This window comes from Stylophora pistillata, chromosome 1 (assembly GCF_964205215.1).
Source record: "Stylophora pistillata chromosome 1, jaStyPist1.2, whole genome shotgun sequence".
NCBI classification, from domain to species: domain Eukaryota; kingdom Metazoa; phylum Cnidaria; class Anthozoa; order Scleractinia; family Pocilloporidae; genus Stylophora; species Stylophora pistillata.
In genome coordinates this window covers 57693275-57708114 of record NC_142519.1, presented here as the reverse complement: position 1 = coordinate 57708114, position 14840 = coordinate 57693275, and the positions used below count along the sequence as shown (strand labels likewise).

At 37.0% G+C, this 14840-nt stretch overlaps 1 protein-coding gene across 2 annotated transcripts; it reads right to left on the bottom strand.

Annotated features, from left to right (window-relative positions):
* Positions 1-145: 145 nt before the first annotated feature.
* Positions 146-14717, bottom strand: LOC111337146 (cilia- and flagella-associated protein 99). Of its 2 annotated transcripts, XM_022943384.2 has the most exons (27): positions 14415-14717; positions 14175-14249; positions 13511-13580; positions 12813-12907; positions 11645-11698; positions 11457-11515; positions 10750-10838; positions 10424-10482; positions 10258-10284; positions 9939-10019; positions 9039-9145; positions 8365-8410; positions 7122-7210; positions 6743-6812; positions 6345-6389; positions 6040-6129; positions 5477-5535; positions 5195-5277; positions 4927-4979; positions 4509-4589; positions 4056-4115; positions 3571-3654; positions 2652-2731; positions 1953-2041; positions 1241-1323; positions 895-1016; positions 146-652 (listed from the first exon to the last, which is right to left on the bottom strand). In XM_022943384.2, the coding sequence occupies exons 1-27, from the start codon at positions 14520-14522 to the stop codon at positions 619-621; spliced, it is 1992 nt and encodes a 663-aa protein (XP_022799119.2). In that variant the 5' UTR covers positions 14523-14717; the 3' UTR covers positions 146-618. The 2 variants fall into 2 exon arrangements, with proteins under 2 accessions (XP_022799119.2, XP_088581746.1); XM_088725620.1 differs by lacking the exons at positions 12813-12907; positions 13511-13580; positions 14175-14249; positions 14415-14717 and adding an exon at positions 11840-12644.
* Positions 14718-14840: the final 123 nt, after the last annotated feature.

The window sequence follows — 14840 nt, the reverse complement described above, 5'->3', positions numbered from 1 at the left end:
ACCTCGATAACAGGAGCAATTTTATTTTTATCAGTTTCATCAAAGGCAGGTTTAACTGTGAGAACGATAAGAGATGCACAATGCCTTCAAACACAGAGGTGGTCATCTTGTACCCCACAAAACAAAACTAATATAAAGATAAAAATTAACAAAAAAATACAAACAAAATTTATTCAAGGACTGTAATTTTCTTGCGACTGGTATTTTTACGCCTTTTCCTTTACCCTTTTAATTGATTTGGTTATTATAGAGATTCGTGGGAGTTGAGGGAAGAAGGTACTAGTATTTCGTCTAATACCCTCAAGGATTTCCGAACGGGTAATTTCATTATGCAGCCACCCACGCGTCATTTGTTCTTAAAATGGCTGGGATAAAAAGGTTCCACAAAGCGGCCTTTGTGAAAGGTTAGTTTATTATTAAAGAATAATTCCTACTTCGCAGAAATAAATGGGAGAGAATCAAAATATCTTTATCAACAAAGAAAAAAAAAAAAAAATGGAAAGGAGGGAATTGTCAATCTTTTACCTAAACCGCCGTAAATTTTTATTACTGAGTGACTTTACGGAGACAAGCAAATGTCACTTCATGTGTAGCTTATATAATTTAACACCGTTTTATCTATGATGCAATCTTTGTTGCGGTCCGCTGATTTCTGCAAAAAGAAAAAATTAAAAAATACACTTAGTCGTTTAATACATCTGCATATTTGCAAGGACTTGACATACAGTCGCGCAAAACTGTTTTACACTTGGTAATTATACAGGATTCGTATTCTGTAAAACTTGCATGAAATGATATTTCATAACCTTTTCGAGGCCTTTCGAAAAATATTTCCTACAGTACTGCCAGCGAGGATATAATGATTAATTCAATTAATCTTTCGCATTTTCTCACCTTAATGTTGTTACTGGCCGCACTCCTGCCGAATTCCTACTCGCTAAGCCTTCACCTCGAAGCTTAGCTGCTTTTTCTCGTGTTTGTTCAAGTTCTTTCCACCTCATCTTCTCCAGTGCCGCCTAAAAGAGAACGGCTCTCACGTAAGATGCATGCAAATGACAGTGATCATTTCCCACTGACGAAATATAAACCGAAAAGTTTTAAACTGAAGTTTGGAGAAGTCAAGATGTTATTCCCTCCCGATTCTGTGGTATCCACTTCAATTACCTCCTTAAAAAAGTACAAATAACGTCCCTTTTCATAAACAAGAATAACCAACATTAACCGTTTGTTAGTTACCAACCTTCTCTTCTTGTAGAGCCTTTTGTCTTCGTGCTGAGCTTTTCTTCGGAACCACCGCTAGACGTTCGCTTTCTTTCTTACGTTCTGTTTAAAATAATCAAATGCAATCAATCAATCAATCAATCAATCAATCAATCAATCAATCAATCAATACTTTATTTACCCAGGTTGCGTCAAGGAGCTCGTAGAGCTCGTTCAAAATACGTACGTGCCTCTAAGATTAAGAATCTAAAAAGTCTAATACATACTGTCAAGACCTAATAGATGACCTAATACAATGGTGACAAATGGACAAGAGGCAAACTTACAAGCACATTCATTGGCAAGGCCTTTGCTCGTACTCATCGAGAATTAGACATGAGAACATATAAAAGTAACGAATATATTTGACACAATACTTCGCCCAGGGGTGTCGGTATCTCAAAACTATGTCGGTGTCATATTTTGACACGTCCAAACTGCACTAAAGGTCAACCCAAGTTTATGTCTGCATTAAGCGTCAGAATCAGATTTACAACGGGCACCTTATACTTTGGCAATGCCAGTGGACACACTGATGATTACTGGGACAAGGGATTAGATGTGAATGATCTACGAGCGCGTCAACTCACTCGTGTTTACAATCGTTTGAAACAATTTTTGTACACGGGTCCATAACTGAAGTAATTTGACCAAATGTAGAATAAAAAAAAATGACTGTATTTTGATCAAACCTGCTTTCCTTGCCTCCAGTCGTTCCTGTAATTCTTTTAGCTTTGTATCCTTCACTTCCGGTTTCTTTTGACGCTTATTTGCCTCCAGCCTGATTCACAAAAAGGGAAAACGGTCAGTTCACCTCAAAATAACGCTTAGTTAGTAAATAAACCTCTTCGGGTGGCTGGTATGTCGGCTGATAATGTCCGCGGCTGAGAGATTGTCCGAAAAATGAATATTTGGCCGAGAAGCGAAGCTTCGAGGGAAAATATGAAATTTTGAGGACAATCTCTCAGCCAAGGAGATTATCAGCCGACATACCAGTAAGCCAGAACGGGGTTTATTTATTTTATAACCCTCCCATTAATTTTGACATCGCAATTAAACTGCGCGTAAACACAGTAAAAAGCCAGTGGTGATCTGATGGCGAATGCGCGTGATTGACGCAAGCAAGCAAAAAAAAAAAAGAGTTTGGTTTCCTTCCATGTAAATAGGAGAACGGCAAAGTTGAAACTCTTGTGTTGACTATGTTTCTTTTTCACGGAAAAAATCGGAGGACAAATATCGACGCGGACGGGGGTTATTGCTTGATAACTGTCCTGTGATTTTGCACCACGTGACGTAAAGTAACCAATAAAATCGCGCCAAAATTAATGTAATTAATATAATGTAATATAATGTAATATAATTCATATGGACGGAAGTGAAGTGTGACTCACTTCACGGCTGCGTCGTTTCCTTTCTCAGCTCGGTGCTTGGCGATAGTCTCTAAAGTGTCCATAAGGAACTGGTCTTTTTCCTAAAAGATAATTATCATAATGATAATTACGCCATGTACAAGTATTTTAACGAAGCCTTGGATCAAACCACAAACAAAGGACTATAACTTAGGAGTAGGTCGTTTGCTGCGGGCAATCTCTTCCAACAAACCCTTAAAAAGTAAAGTGAACTTCCGGTTGAATTTCATAATGATGGTAATTGGACCCCTTCAAGACATACATAAGGCTTGCATCACATATAACAATAAAAGGGACAAAACCAGTGTGATCTGATCGGTCAGTCAAACACTCTATTTGTGTTTTACTTTTTTTTCCTCAAGGACAATCTTAATATACTTAGTACAATCGTAGTGTTTCGAAGACATAATTTGGATATATCAACAAAGTTGAAATGGTAAATTAGCCACCGTAACGATTACAAAAGCTGACGTTTCGAGCGTTAGCCCTTCGTCGGAGCGAATAGAGGAATTGTGGGTTGTGTGTACTTTTAAAGGCAGAAAATGGAGCTACGTTATTGGTGGGAACTATCAGCCTTTATTCCCTTGTTTCGAAGACAGCTCGGGGATTCCGAATATTGAATAAAAGGGGTAACTTTCTGAAGACACGGAGGTGCTACGTCAGTGGGAGTAACAAGGTAGTTTTGGCTTTATCAACTGAGTTGATAAAGTAACTTAGTCACTGTACAGAGTTTCAAAGCTGACGTTTCAAGCGTTAGCCCTTCGCCAGAGTGACGAAGAGCCAACGCCACGAGAACCATAGGGCAAACTCTCTGACGAAGAACAAACGTTCGATTCCGAAGATTGCCGAGCCTCATACAGAGGTGGACTAATGACTTGTTTCATTCGTTTTTGATACTCACCACTTTGGACTTCAATATATTGTCCCTTTTCTCCTCTTGCTCCTCTTTCTCGGCTATTCTTAGTAGCGCCAACCTCTCTCGCAGCTGAGAAAAAAAAAACAGAATCGCTATTCTTAAGATGGCTGGTTCATTGCGGAGTAAAAAGTTGAAAGGCGAGGTGTTCCAGCGAATTTCACAACTCTTACGTATAATTGGGTCGTTATTTGGTTATCAAAACGAACCTCTCGCACATAATACAAGCAAAGAAGCTGTTAGGACTGTTGATACACGTACTTCCCACTGAATAGAAAATAGTAGTTTACTGCCAAAATCGTTAGAAAACTGACGACTGGAAATCTATATAAATATTGCTCGTTCGAGTAGTAAATTAATATCCCTTGCAGTTGGTAAAAATGATTGGCTCAGGTTGTTTGAGAAAACAACAACCAAAGGCCTACCGACCTCTTAAAAATGAATAATATAAAGTAGTTTAAAGTTGACCCTACCTCTGCTACAGACATTTCACTGAGAAGGCCAGCTCCTGAAGTTTCTGTGAGATCCACGTGCTGCAAAACAAAACAGAAGAAATGTGTAATATGTTTCAGTAGACCGCAGAATAGCTATGAAGAGGAACCTTATGATAAAATTTTGAAGAAAACTGCCCGAAAAGTTTAACCTTAATGCTAGATAAATTCTGCTATTCACATATTGCCTCAGCTGTAATAATTACTTTTACGTCTCTTAGAGCATGGATTACTTTTGCTATGGATTCTTTTATGATTTTTTGGTAATTGCTTTGCCAGTAACAACGCTAATTGCTGAATGTAATCTGCGGGTTGGTTATCTACACACCTACTAGGACCAGTAATTAATTTTTTCTCTGGCGTTCAACTCAAGGCACAGCCAGCGACACTGTGCCATCAGCATTTCAGATATCAGACAAGAAACACAAGGCATACCTTAAATCGAATGACTGGTACACTTTCTATGGCTCTTATCTTCGCAATCAGCGCAACTCTTTGTCTCATTTCTTCTTCAGCCTGTGGAATACAAACGTCACTTTTTAACGAGTAGATACCCCATTTAGTCAATCATGATAGATTCCATTCTTTTAAAAAACTGCAAGAATGTTCATGACAACTGGCTAACAGTAAAAATTGAACTTCTTGCCATCTGATTTCAGTCATTTTGCACTTAATTTCAAACTATTTGCAGAAGCTGTGAAAAAGATATTCTTCGCTTTTTCTCTCCAACGTTGATTCAAGGATTGTGCAGAGGGTTAAAAAAAAAAACAAAAAAACAATAACAACAAGAAATTGTTGTTATTGTTTGTTTGAAATATTGTTTGAAATTGTTTGTAAGGTAAATACAACTCACCTCTTCTAAAGCTTTGCGCATAAGCTCTTGACTTTCCTTGCTGACCTCTTGAACTAACACCAAGAAATAAGTAGAAAATGAACACTAAATATAGGAAAATACATGCCATCTAAATAAACCGAAATATGATTTATCAACTTATAGCTGTCTTTGTTACAGATTACCGGAAAACGATGTGGCGGGGCACTCCTTGTCACCAAGTGCTGACAAGATTAACTCAGCTGGAGGTTATAGACCATTCTTCTCAAAAATTTAATTTACACCTTACCCAGTTTTTGGTTGTATTCTTGAAGTTTTTTGCGGGCCTCTTTAGTATTTTCATGTTCCAACGTGGTTTGCTCGACGAGTTTCCTAACCAAGAAAAGGGTAATAAAATGTTAAAGAAAATTATAGGAGTCACGCACTTAGCACGAAATTTTGCTTGGGCAATATCTGTTCCGAGAAGAGGACATTTTTACAAAAACCAGGATCTTTGAATTGCCGCTCTGCATATTTTAGTGCGAACACGTTTCTGAAATGTCTTTTAACAGGCAAACACAGGAATACTAACCTCATTTCTTCACCTTCCTTCGACTTTCTCTCGAGATGTTTCTGCATCATCTCTTTTGTCTGCGAGGAGAGACAAATGAATTCAACATTTTCTAACATCGTATTTGAAACTGTTAGAAGTATCTAGCAATTCAATTTCTTTAGTATGAATTATAGAACAACCACCTGATGACAGTAGACAAATTTCTAAGTCAGAATATGTTGGCGTGAATCGACCAAAATTAGAGCAGCTTTCAATCGAGTGCCGAAAAACCAAAACCAAAGTGATCCCAGCGACCAATCAGAACACAGGTTTACATCATCATCAGCCAATAAAAACTCAAAGTGAAGACAAGCAAACTGCTTGGAGCGCGGGAAAACGCGAGAGGTGATTGTTTTGAGTTTGGCATCTGATTGGTTGAGAGGATGGCGCAAGTTTTTTGAACCAATCACCTATTAAAGTTAAGTAAAACCAATGCAATTCCATATTACTTTCGACAATTACATGAAAATCGCTCAAAGAAAGTTACTTATCAAATTTTGCGGACTTTATTTTCAAACTGATCAAAAATTAATGATTCCCACCTCTTGTTTAATTTCCATGACCCGCTGTTGGTTTTCTTTGATCATTGTTTGTCTTGCCAGTATCGCCTCCTCGTAGCTCAACTTTCCTTCCTGAAACACAAGATTAACGTAAACACCTTTAATTTTATGTGTAACTTTCCTTCCTTGAAACCCACGAATTAGACTAAAACAGCTTAAAACTCTCCACTTTACACAAGACACCTAAAGGCGAAGATTTCTGTTGCCAGAAAAAAAAAAAAAAGAGACAAAACAGTTCATTATGTTCTATTCATTTCTAGATTTAGAAAATGAGATCTTCAACTTACCAATCTTCGTTTTTCAATCTCGGCGAGTCTGTCTTCCAAGTCTTTCTACGAAGGAATCAGCAAAAGGAAAATAAAACATTGACCAACAGAAACGAAAAATAAGTATTCTGTATGACTCCAATGAGTGCTACAATAAAAAAGAGATACAAATCAAACTGAAGCAATTTCGAGATCGAGTAAATGTTGGCCTAACTTTATAAAATGAATTTGGTACACGCTTCACAGTTTTATTTTCTGTATACTCTGTTTGACTAGCAAAGCATTAAACCGAAAAAGTTAATGGTATCTTGATTATACTTACTGATTATACTTACTGATTATACTTACGGATAATAAGTTGTTCTCGATAACTAGAACAGAATCCAGTCGAGAAAATGCCCAAACATTATTACAATTACCTTTCTCGCACTTTCTTGCCATCTTAAGAATTCAGTTGCATCACGTCCTCCTTTTTCATACTCTAACAGTCTGGAAATTAGAAATTGAAATCATCAGCGTAAATAACGCGTTTAGGAATCTCTCAGGCCGTTACGCTTTAAGTCTAAAGACGAGAATGAATCGCAGAACCTCGTTGCTTCCCGTGGATGGGGCGCTGGTCCTAACTAATGAGAGCGCGTTACTTTGTACCACGTGACAGGTTTTAACCAATCAAATGGCACGATTAGCACTAGTCGCCAAAATCTGAAATGTGATCTGACCACGTGACAGCGTAAACATGCCACGACGATTGGTTAGGATCCAAGCCCCCGACTATGAGTACTCGTTACCTACATTTACCTTTTCAGCTCCTCTTCTTCTTTCTTGTGAAAGAGCACCCCTTCTCTCATGATTGTTGCTGCATTTAACTTGATCGGAATGTTTCCACCCTAGAAAAAGAGAAACACAATGCCAATTACAAAAGAGATATCCACTACAACAATAACAAAACAACAACAAAATTTATTTATCTTAGCATTTAAAATACGTATCTAACAAAATCCCAACCCGCAAAATAGCGGAGCTAATCGAGGCGGGAGGGAAACAAACATCAGGATAAATACTTCAATGACAAGTTTGACTGAACAGAGGAAATTACTTGGAGAGCATGCGCATACACGAATGAAAAACAGTACAATAAGTTATTCATGTAGATAAGCCAATTAGGTATTATATATTACAACTGGAATAAAATCACACGTGAAAAAAAACAACATCAACAACAAATGAAACCTGCAAAGAATAGAAAATGGAGGAAACAGAATGAAAGGGAATGAAGGGAAATTCCTTTCAGAGCATACAACGCTAATTTCAATGATTCAAGAGGAAAATAGCCCGCGAGCAGGCCATCGTTATGAGCGCTTTGGCAAGAACACTTCTTTGCCCGCGGGAAAGTATGACGCCTTAGGCATCGCGAGCCCGCATGAAGTCTTCAAGCGGTCTAGCACTGATATGATAATGAGATTATAAGTGCCATTATTAGATTATTATTATTATTAGTCCCAGCAAACCTCTCCCCGACTCGTCCCAAGTCTTCCCGCGGGCGGAGAAACGTGCGTTCTTTTGCGCTAATAAAGGAGATTTAGCATTGCGTTTGCGTGAAACATGAACTGCAAGGGTAACCACGTTACCCTGTTTTTCCTACCATTTTTTCGCGCTTGCCGGCTGCGCTTTGCCGTTTCTAAGTGTGAAAGCAACCTGTTTCGCGTTGCCGTGTACGTAAGATTTTCTTTGCTGTTCATACCTCTCTAATAGAGGTTAATTTTCGGAAAAATTGCAACAAAATTATTCCTTGTAAGTCAAACAAAGGCGCCTTCAAATCCACCATGACCTGAGTTCACGCGAAGCTAAGCAGCAAAGGTTCACGCCATTTTACGTGAAACGTGATAACGTTAACGTTAACGTTTGCTGTTTCACGCAAAAAAAAAATAAAAAAAAAAAAACACGGTGCTAAACCTCTCTAATGAGTGCTTTGCTCACAGGCTCATAGGAAAGGGATGACTTTCTACTGAGTGCATACACAATATGTGCTGTCATGTCTTACTGTGGTTGAAGGCGCATCTTGTGCTTTAACTTTATTGAACTGTAACCTGCAAGAGAGGAAATGACATTTTATGCTTTTTCAGTGATCAAGTTTGGTATGTTTCCTCAATAAGTACAAGTCAGTATGGACTCCATTTCAGCCCGCAAAATGCGCCTAAAGGCCCAACAAAGTAAAGATAATGATGGGTTGACCTTAAACTGATGCGCAAGTCAAGTGGGGGCTCTAGATTGTAAATTTACCACCAGACAGTGAAAAGCTTAAAATTGAGAACTTGAAATGGAAAGGTTAACAAAATCCAGGAGACAATTCATTAACTTTTAGGACAGATGATCGTTTGCTACAGTAGCTTGGGAGAACGAATTAATGCCAAAAGTGTAAATATACCGTGAAAACCAGGTCTGGAAAAAAAATAACATGTACAGTACACAGTGGCTGCAGTTGGAGAAAGGTTAAAAAAATTGATATTCAAACTACCAAACTAATTGTTTTTTTTTTTTCAACAAGAACCAGCTGTAGCTTAGAATTTGGCGTACATTTCGTATCTGCATGTAACTGCAAACAAAGGTATGTCTACAGTAATGAAAAATAAAGATGAAATTATTTTTGAAAGGGAACAGCTTCAATTTATAATTGTTTTCAGCCTAAAGGCCAGTGTTAACAATTAGACTACTCACTTGGAGTTCTCTTCATCTGTAATTTGTCTCATTCTTCGTTTTGTTTTAGCAGATTTCTCAGCACTAGCACATGCAGGTTGCCTGGCCGATGATCTTAAGAATTCCTCCTGTTTCCGGGAGAGAAGGGTGAAGTCATAAAAACTTGACAACCATTCTACTGAAGCCTAATCGAGCTAAGGCATTTCTGCTCTTGGAACACTACAGACTGCCACTTGAGCAATTCTTCTGACAGTATCTCTGACAGTTTTTTTTTTGTATCTGTTTAAACTCCTGGGTGGGGAGATGCACTGTGAAAGTTTAACTCTGAAAGTGATAAGCATCATATTTCTTCCTACATTATCACCCTAGAATCAAACATCAAAGTCATGGAAACAAAGGAAATGATCACCAACTATAGAAACTGCCTTTATTATTACAAAAATTATCCTTGTAAATACCATAGGCAACATAATATACAGAACAGTATAAAGAACTTGCAAACTGATGTTCGGGTGTACAGAGTTAAAAGTCTAATCAAGCCTTGCAACATCAATGTGACAACTGGACCAGGTTGTTTGAAAGGCCGGGTTAGCATTAATCTAAGATTAAAATTTACCCTTGGCTTTAATTTCTCATACAAAGGAATGCACATAAGGTTTTGTTGGGTCTTCTATCAATATGACGTGAAACTAATGGGAAAATAAAATTAATTTTAAGGAAAATCCCTTTGCAGAGCTATAAAATTACATGTAAATAAACAGTTTGCACTAACCGTGGGTCAGGTTAACCATGTCTTGAATGATGCTGCTCTTCATGGCAAGAGCACTTCCTCTTTAGAGGAAGAAGAAGCTCTGCAGAAAACAGGGTACAGCTGTATACATGTATCTATCTAATGTTCATGGCATTCATACGTGTACTTACCTCAGCTCTTTTGCGATTTTCTTCTCTAATCTTTGCCATAACATCTTCCTCAACAGGTGCATGATACGTAGTCTGAGGAACCTTTTCAATCAATGAAGATAAAAATGAAAAAAAGCACCCTCCTTTCCTCAAATTATTAAAATAAAATTATGTCAGTTTAGATTCTGTTTGGAAAAGGAGAAGGATTCTGGGATATATTTTATTGTAAGTAGATTGTACTAGTAATTTTGAACACCACATTCGCAAAAAATTTTGGAAAATTTCAACATATACTATACTTGCAGTGTACAGTACTTCAGCAAACTTGATAGACACTCACCTGTCTTGACTTCTTTAATTTAGGGATCTGAAAATACAGAGAATTGCTTAGTTTCAACTTAACAATACAAATACAGAATTATACTTGCACAGTGCATGTGCACTCTATAGCAGAACTTATCACTGCTGATTCTGAAAGAAATATCAAATATACATGAATTCCTTACCTTCTCTGGCATAGGAACACTTCTGGGCCTTGGTTTTGTCAGGTTGAATGGCTTTGGTTCTAGGGCAGATCGAGAAACAGATCTCATTTCAGATCAGTTTTCATATTTGGATCATGATCGCATCATGAAAAATGAATGGAAATAAAAGGCTGGTAATAAAAATAAATTAAAAAAAAAAAAGATTGGGGCAGTCTCTCACTAAAGCTTCTCTTTTAATCTGTACATGTTTGTAAAAGAAATGCAGCTGGCAATTCTGCACCTATGAACCTGAGTTTCAAAATAACAAAACCATTTTAGCCTCGGTTGAGTACTTTTTTTTCGTGTACCTGTTGTTGGTTTTGATTGCCTTGGTTTCTGTTTGTTAGCTAATTTATCTCTTAAATCAGTAACAAGACCATCTAACTCTGGCAGCCACCTGAAACAAAAAGACAAAATAATTATCAATTATGATTATCATTTCTAAAATACATAAACTGGTAATTGTATGAGGCCACTTTAATTTGTTGTTTGGTAAATATTCATTTCTATTCACAATCACTTTCACTGAAGAACAATAGACAATTTTATTATAAGTTTGGCACTTAGTTGCCAAGCCTTTGCTTTGGAGTGAAGCTGAAGGTGACCTTGTTGCAATAGAGACCAGTATCTAGTAATTGGCATTTGAAAAACAGCAGCATTTGTATCATTTTGATAACAACTGGTCAACCTTGGCCATGCTCCTGTTCAAAGACTTAGCAACTATTAGTATGCCACTGTAAAGTGGATATTAATTTTAATGAAATAAGTTTACTTTGACCTGTAGATGAAAATCAAGTAAAGCATTATGATCCTAAAAGGTGGCCAGCAATTTAAGCACTTGTTTCAGTTATAATAACTTTTAAAGGAAAATCCTGCCCTTCTCTTCTCTTTTTCTGCGATTGCTTATTGTAAATTGCAGCTCATCTACACTGTACCATGCCCATTGCTTAATACTTGTTAATTAATAGGCAATTAAATCCTGTCAATATGCATCAAATTAAGAAAAAATACTTGCCTCAAAAGAGGGGATATCAATTGTGTTTGAACATAGCTGTGTTCGTAATGTTTACACCACTGTTGAAGGAAAAAATTAAAAAAAGCATTCTCATGGTTAAAAATTTTTGATAAGGAAAGTAAAATTACCAGTTTTGATGACAAGCTGAGAGAAAAAAAAATTTCCAGGTAATTGTGTTTTAAAATTACCTCATCCTTCATCCATGTCATTATGTTGCTTTCATTGAACAAGAATGAGAGAAACTGGAAAAAAAGGAATAAAATTCACAAATAAGCACATACTATTAGGCACATAACATGTGTAGGTGACTGTTAGATAATACATGTACATCAGTGTACCATAACTTGGACCTGTGTTTCTGATTCAATATTCTCTCTCATTACATTGCTCGCAGCACCCGTGGGTAAGATGAAGCCATATCCTGTGTTCTGTTTGGCTACCTGAGTGAGCAAGATGGGGCCATCTTGCCTGCTCAGGATTGCCAACATTGATCCTGCGCATGAAATAAATACAATTAGAACTATGTTTGTAACTCTTGGACATTCTTCGATTCTTCCATTTGCCGATGGAAATGCAAAAAGCAGTGGACGATAGTTGAAAAAAAAAGAAAAAAAAAAAAAAAAACTCTCGTGAAGTCTGATGTGCTACAAACATAGTTAGCTTCCTCTTTCCCGGCTCTCAAAGTAAACAAGTCATTCTCAGTTCTTAATAAAGCAAAATCTTCTAGCAATATAATAAACCTTTTATTAACTAACCAAGCTTGTTTAATATTACACACATAGGCCACTACCAATGTTAACATTAATGTTCATGAATATTGTCAGCACAGTTATCTTTTCATTTCCTATGGTACTAAAAAAGAGAATTTGTTTAACCACCTAAAGTGTTTTTAGTTTGCAATCATTTTCCTTATTGTCATGACTTTAATGTTCGATTGAGTAGAGAGATGCTGTAATGAGAATTTTGCTGTAGTCATCCCATTTACCCATAGGGAATGAAGGGTCAAGTTTCTAAAAATGTCATGATGGTATTAAATTAAATATAAGCTCCCTGAAGTCCTTAGGAATTCACCATCATTGTCATCTTTTAAGAGATCAGTAAGAAAGCTAAACCTCGAAGACATAATTAAAAGCAATTGTTATTGTTCATTTTGTAAATAGATTAGTAACACATACAAGACTAGCTAAATAATTTCAGATAAAGCTTTTAGATTCATATTTTATTCCAGTTTTACATAATTAATGCTAATTTAGGTGTCGTTACTTAGTGGTTATTGACATCATCATATATCAAATTGACAAAAGTGATGCTGTTATGCTGAGAAGAAACAGTTTCATGCTAATCTGCATTTCTTACTTTGTGCATCTTGTTTGCTTCATAGCTCATAACAAATTTCCTAAAATGTGCAATGCCCAGTTCATCAAGTCTGTAGAGAGCCAAGTACACCAGGACTGAAAGAAAAACGAAACCCATGTCAATAGAACCAGCTGAATAATTATACTTCAAATCAAGTACTATAGTGGGAGATGTGGTGGCCTTAGCTGACCAGTGAACTTGACTTTTAATGGTTGAGAGGTTCTCATTCAAGACCTGGCTGAGTCATTGTGTTCATTGTTGGGAAAAAACACTTTACATGTACTTTCACAGTGCCTGACTTTCCATCCACTGTAAATGGGTACTAGCTAGTAAATTGACAAAATGCTGGGGATAACCTCAAGTTGTACAGTCATCCTGTCCAGGGGGGAAGCAGTAGTGTTCCTTGATGCTTCATGCTATGGAAATCTGGACAAGCTCCAGTAAGGTAGGGCACTTGGCTTGAGTACAGACTGTACTCCACAACAGCCACTTTGAGGACAGAAGAAAGTGGCCGTCAAGGAGAGGTGGCTGTCATAGGGACTGGTACGGGTGTAATGAATGGACAGCACACTGGGACCGAAAAAAGTGGCTTCTAGGGAGAGATGGCCATTGTACAGAGGTGGTCATCAGTGGAGGTTGACTAACTACTACAACAAACTAAAGGTATGAGGGTTAGAAAAAATCTTTAGAGCACTCACCAGTATATAGATTCTTGTCAACACGAAGGGAAGTCTTACCAACATCAGCATAGAATGCATCTACAACAACCTATTGATAAATAACATAAAAAAAACTTATAATTCAGGTTTGGAGAACCTTAAAAATTCAGAGTCTTCAGAGCAGAAAGCTTTATTAGTACCTTAAGTTTTTAGATATTTCAAATGCTGGCCATTCTTGCCGTGTGAATACTACATGTAGTATTCTTTAAACTACAGTAGAGGCTGCAGGAATAGCAGCATCTACATTGCATAAAATGTGTGCAAGATGGCAGATTAACATGCAAATAATGTGCACCTAAAATTTTACACAAACTATTACACAAAGTCTGTATGTAATTTGACTCTAGCAAAAATTGCTATGGAAATTACACATGGCTTGCATGTATTTTCCACCTAGCAGTGTACATGAATCTAACAGTGGAAGTTAGAACCTCAGAGTCTGTACATGTAAATCACTACTTTCAGGTAGCTTTGGTGTGACACAATTATAATTAAACATAACACTTAAAAGTACAGCTATACTATACTGCATGTAGTTGATAACGGTCATTGCAACAGCTAAAATTTAAATTCATCACATCTTAGAGCAATATTGAATGGTTTTGAATGGGTAAATTGTATCAGATCACACTGGAACACAAACCTTTAGGATATTTGTGTATTGCACGCATCCAGAAAACACTTCCGTTAGAAACGATTCATCACTTTCTCCAAGACCCTAAAGAGAACAGAAGTTCACCAAAATGAGACATCAATTAACTGTTCGTCGAATTTGACAAGATCGATGCATGATCAAGTTCCATATGTTACCTTAATAAAAACGTAAAATGGACCTAATTATGGTCAAAATTTTTCTTTTAAAAAAATTATAATTTTTTCTTACCATTTTCGTTGCTAAGCAGGTATTAAGGTGTTCCAAAACGCCATGAATCCTTGGATTAAACGAATCTAAAATCTCAACACAACAACTTAGCAAACGTTTGTGATCCATTTTTAAAATCAGTGGAAACACCTGGTACAATTGTGATAATCTACGTCTAAAATGTGTCCTCCTCCTTCTTCCTTACTAAAAGCTAGGATGAACTGCTTAAATACGCCTGTTTTTAGCTTGTAAAAGAAAGAGATTCACAGATACGCAGTTCCTTGCTATCAGACGCCATATTGTTTGTGATTCTGAACTGTACTTGGCAACAAACTAGTGCCAGTCTTCCTGGAATCGAACAGGTGAGAGATTGCCAGCGATAAGATAAAAACAGCGGTCTGACAGCAAATTGATAAGGTGATTGGTGTAATACAAATATAGTGCAGC

Excerpts from the sequence above, each read along its gene's own strand:
- LOC111337146 (XM_022943384.2), bottom strand. The coding sequence starts at position 14,522 with ATGGATCACAAACGTTTGCTAAGTTGTTGTGTTGAGATTTTAGATTCG. Across the intron at positions 6,813-7,121 it reads GAAGAAGAGGAGCTGAAAAG|ACTGTTAGAGTATGAAAAAG; the intron begins GTAAATGTAGGT and ends TCTAATTTCCAG. Across the intron at positions 5,536-6,039 it reads TCATGGAAATTAAACAAGAG|ACAAAAGAGATGATGCAGAA; the intron begins GTGGGAATCATT and ends CTCTCCTCGCAG.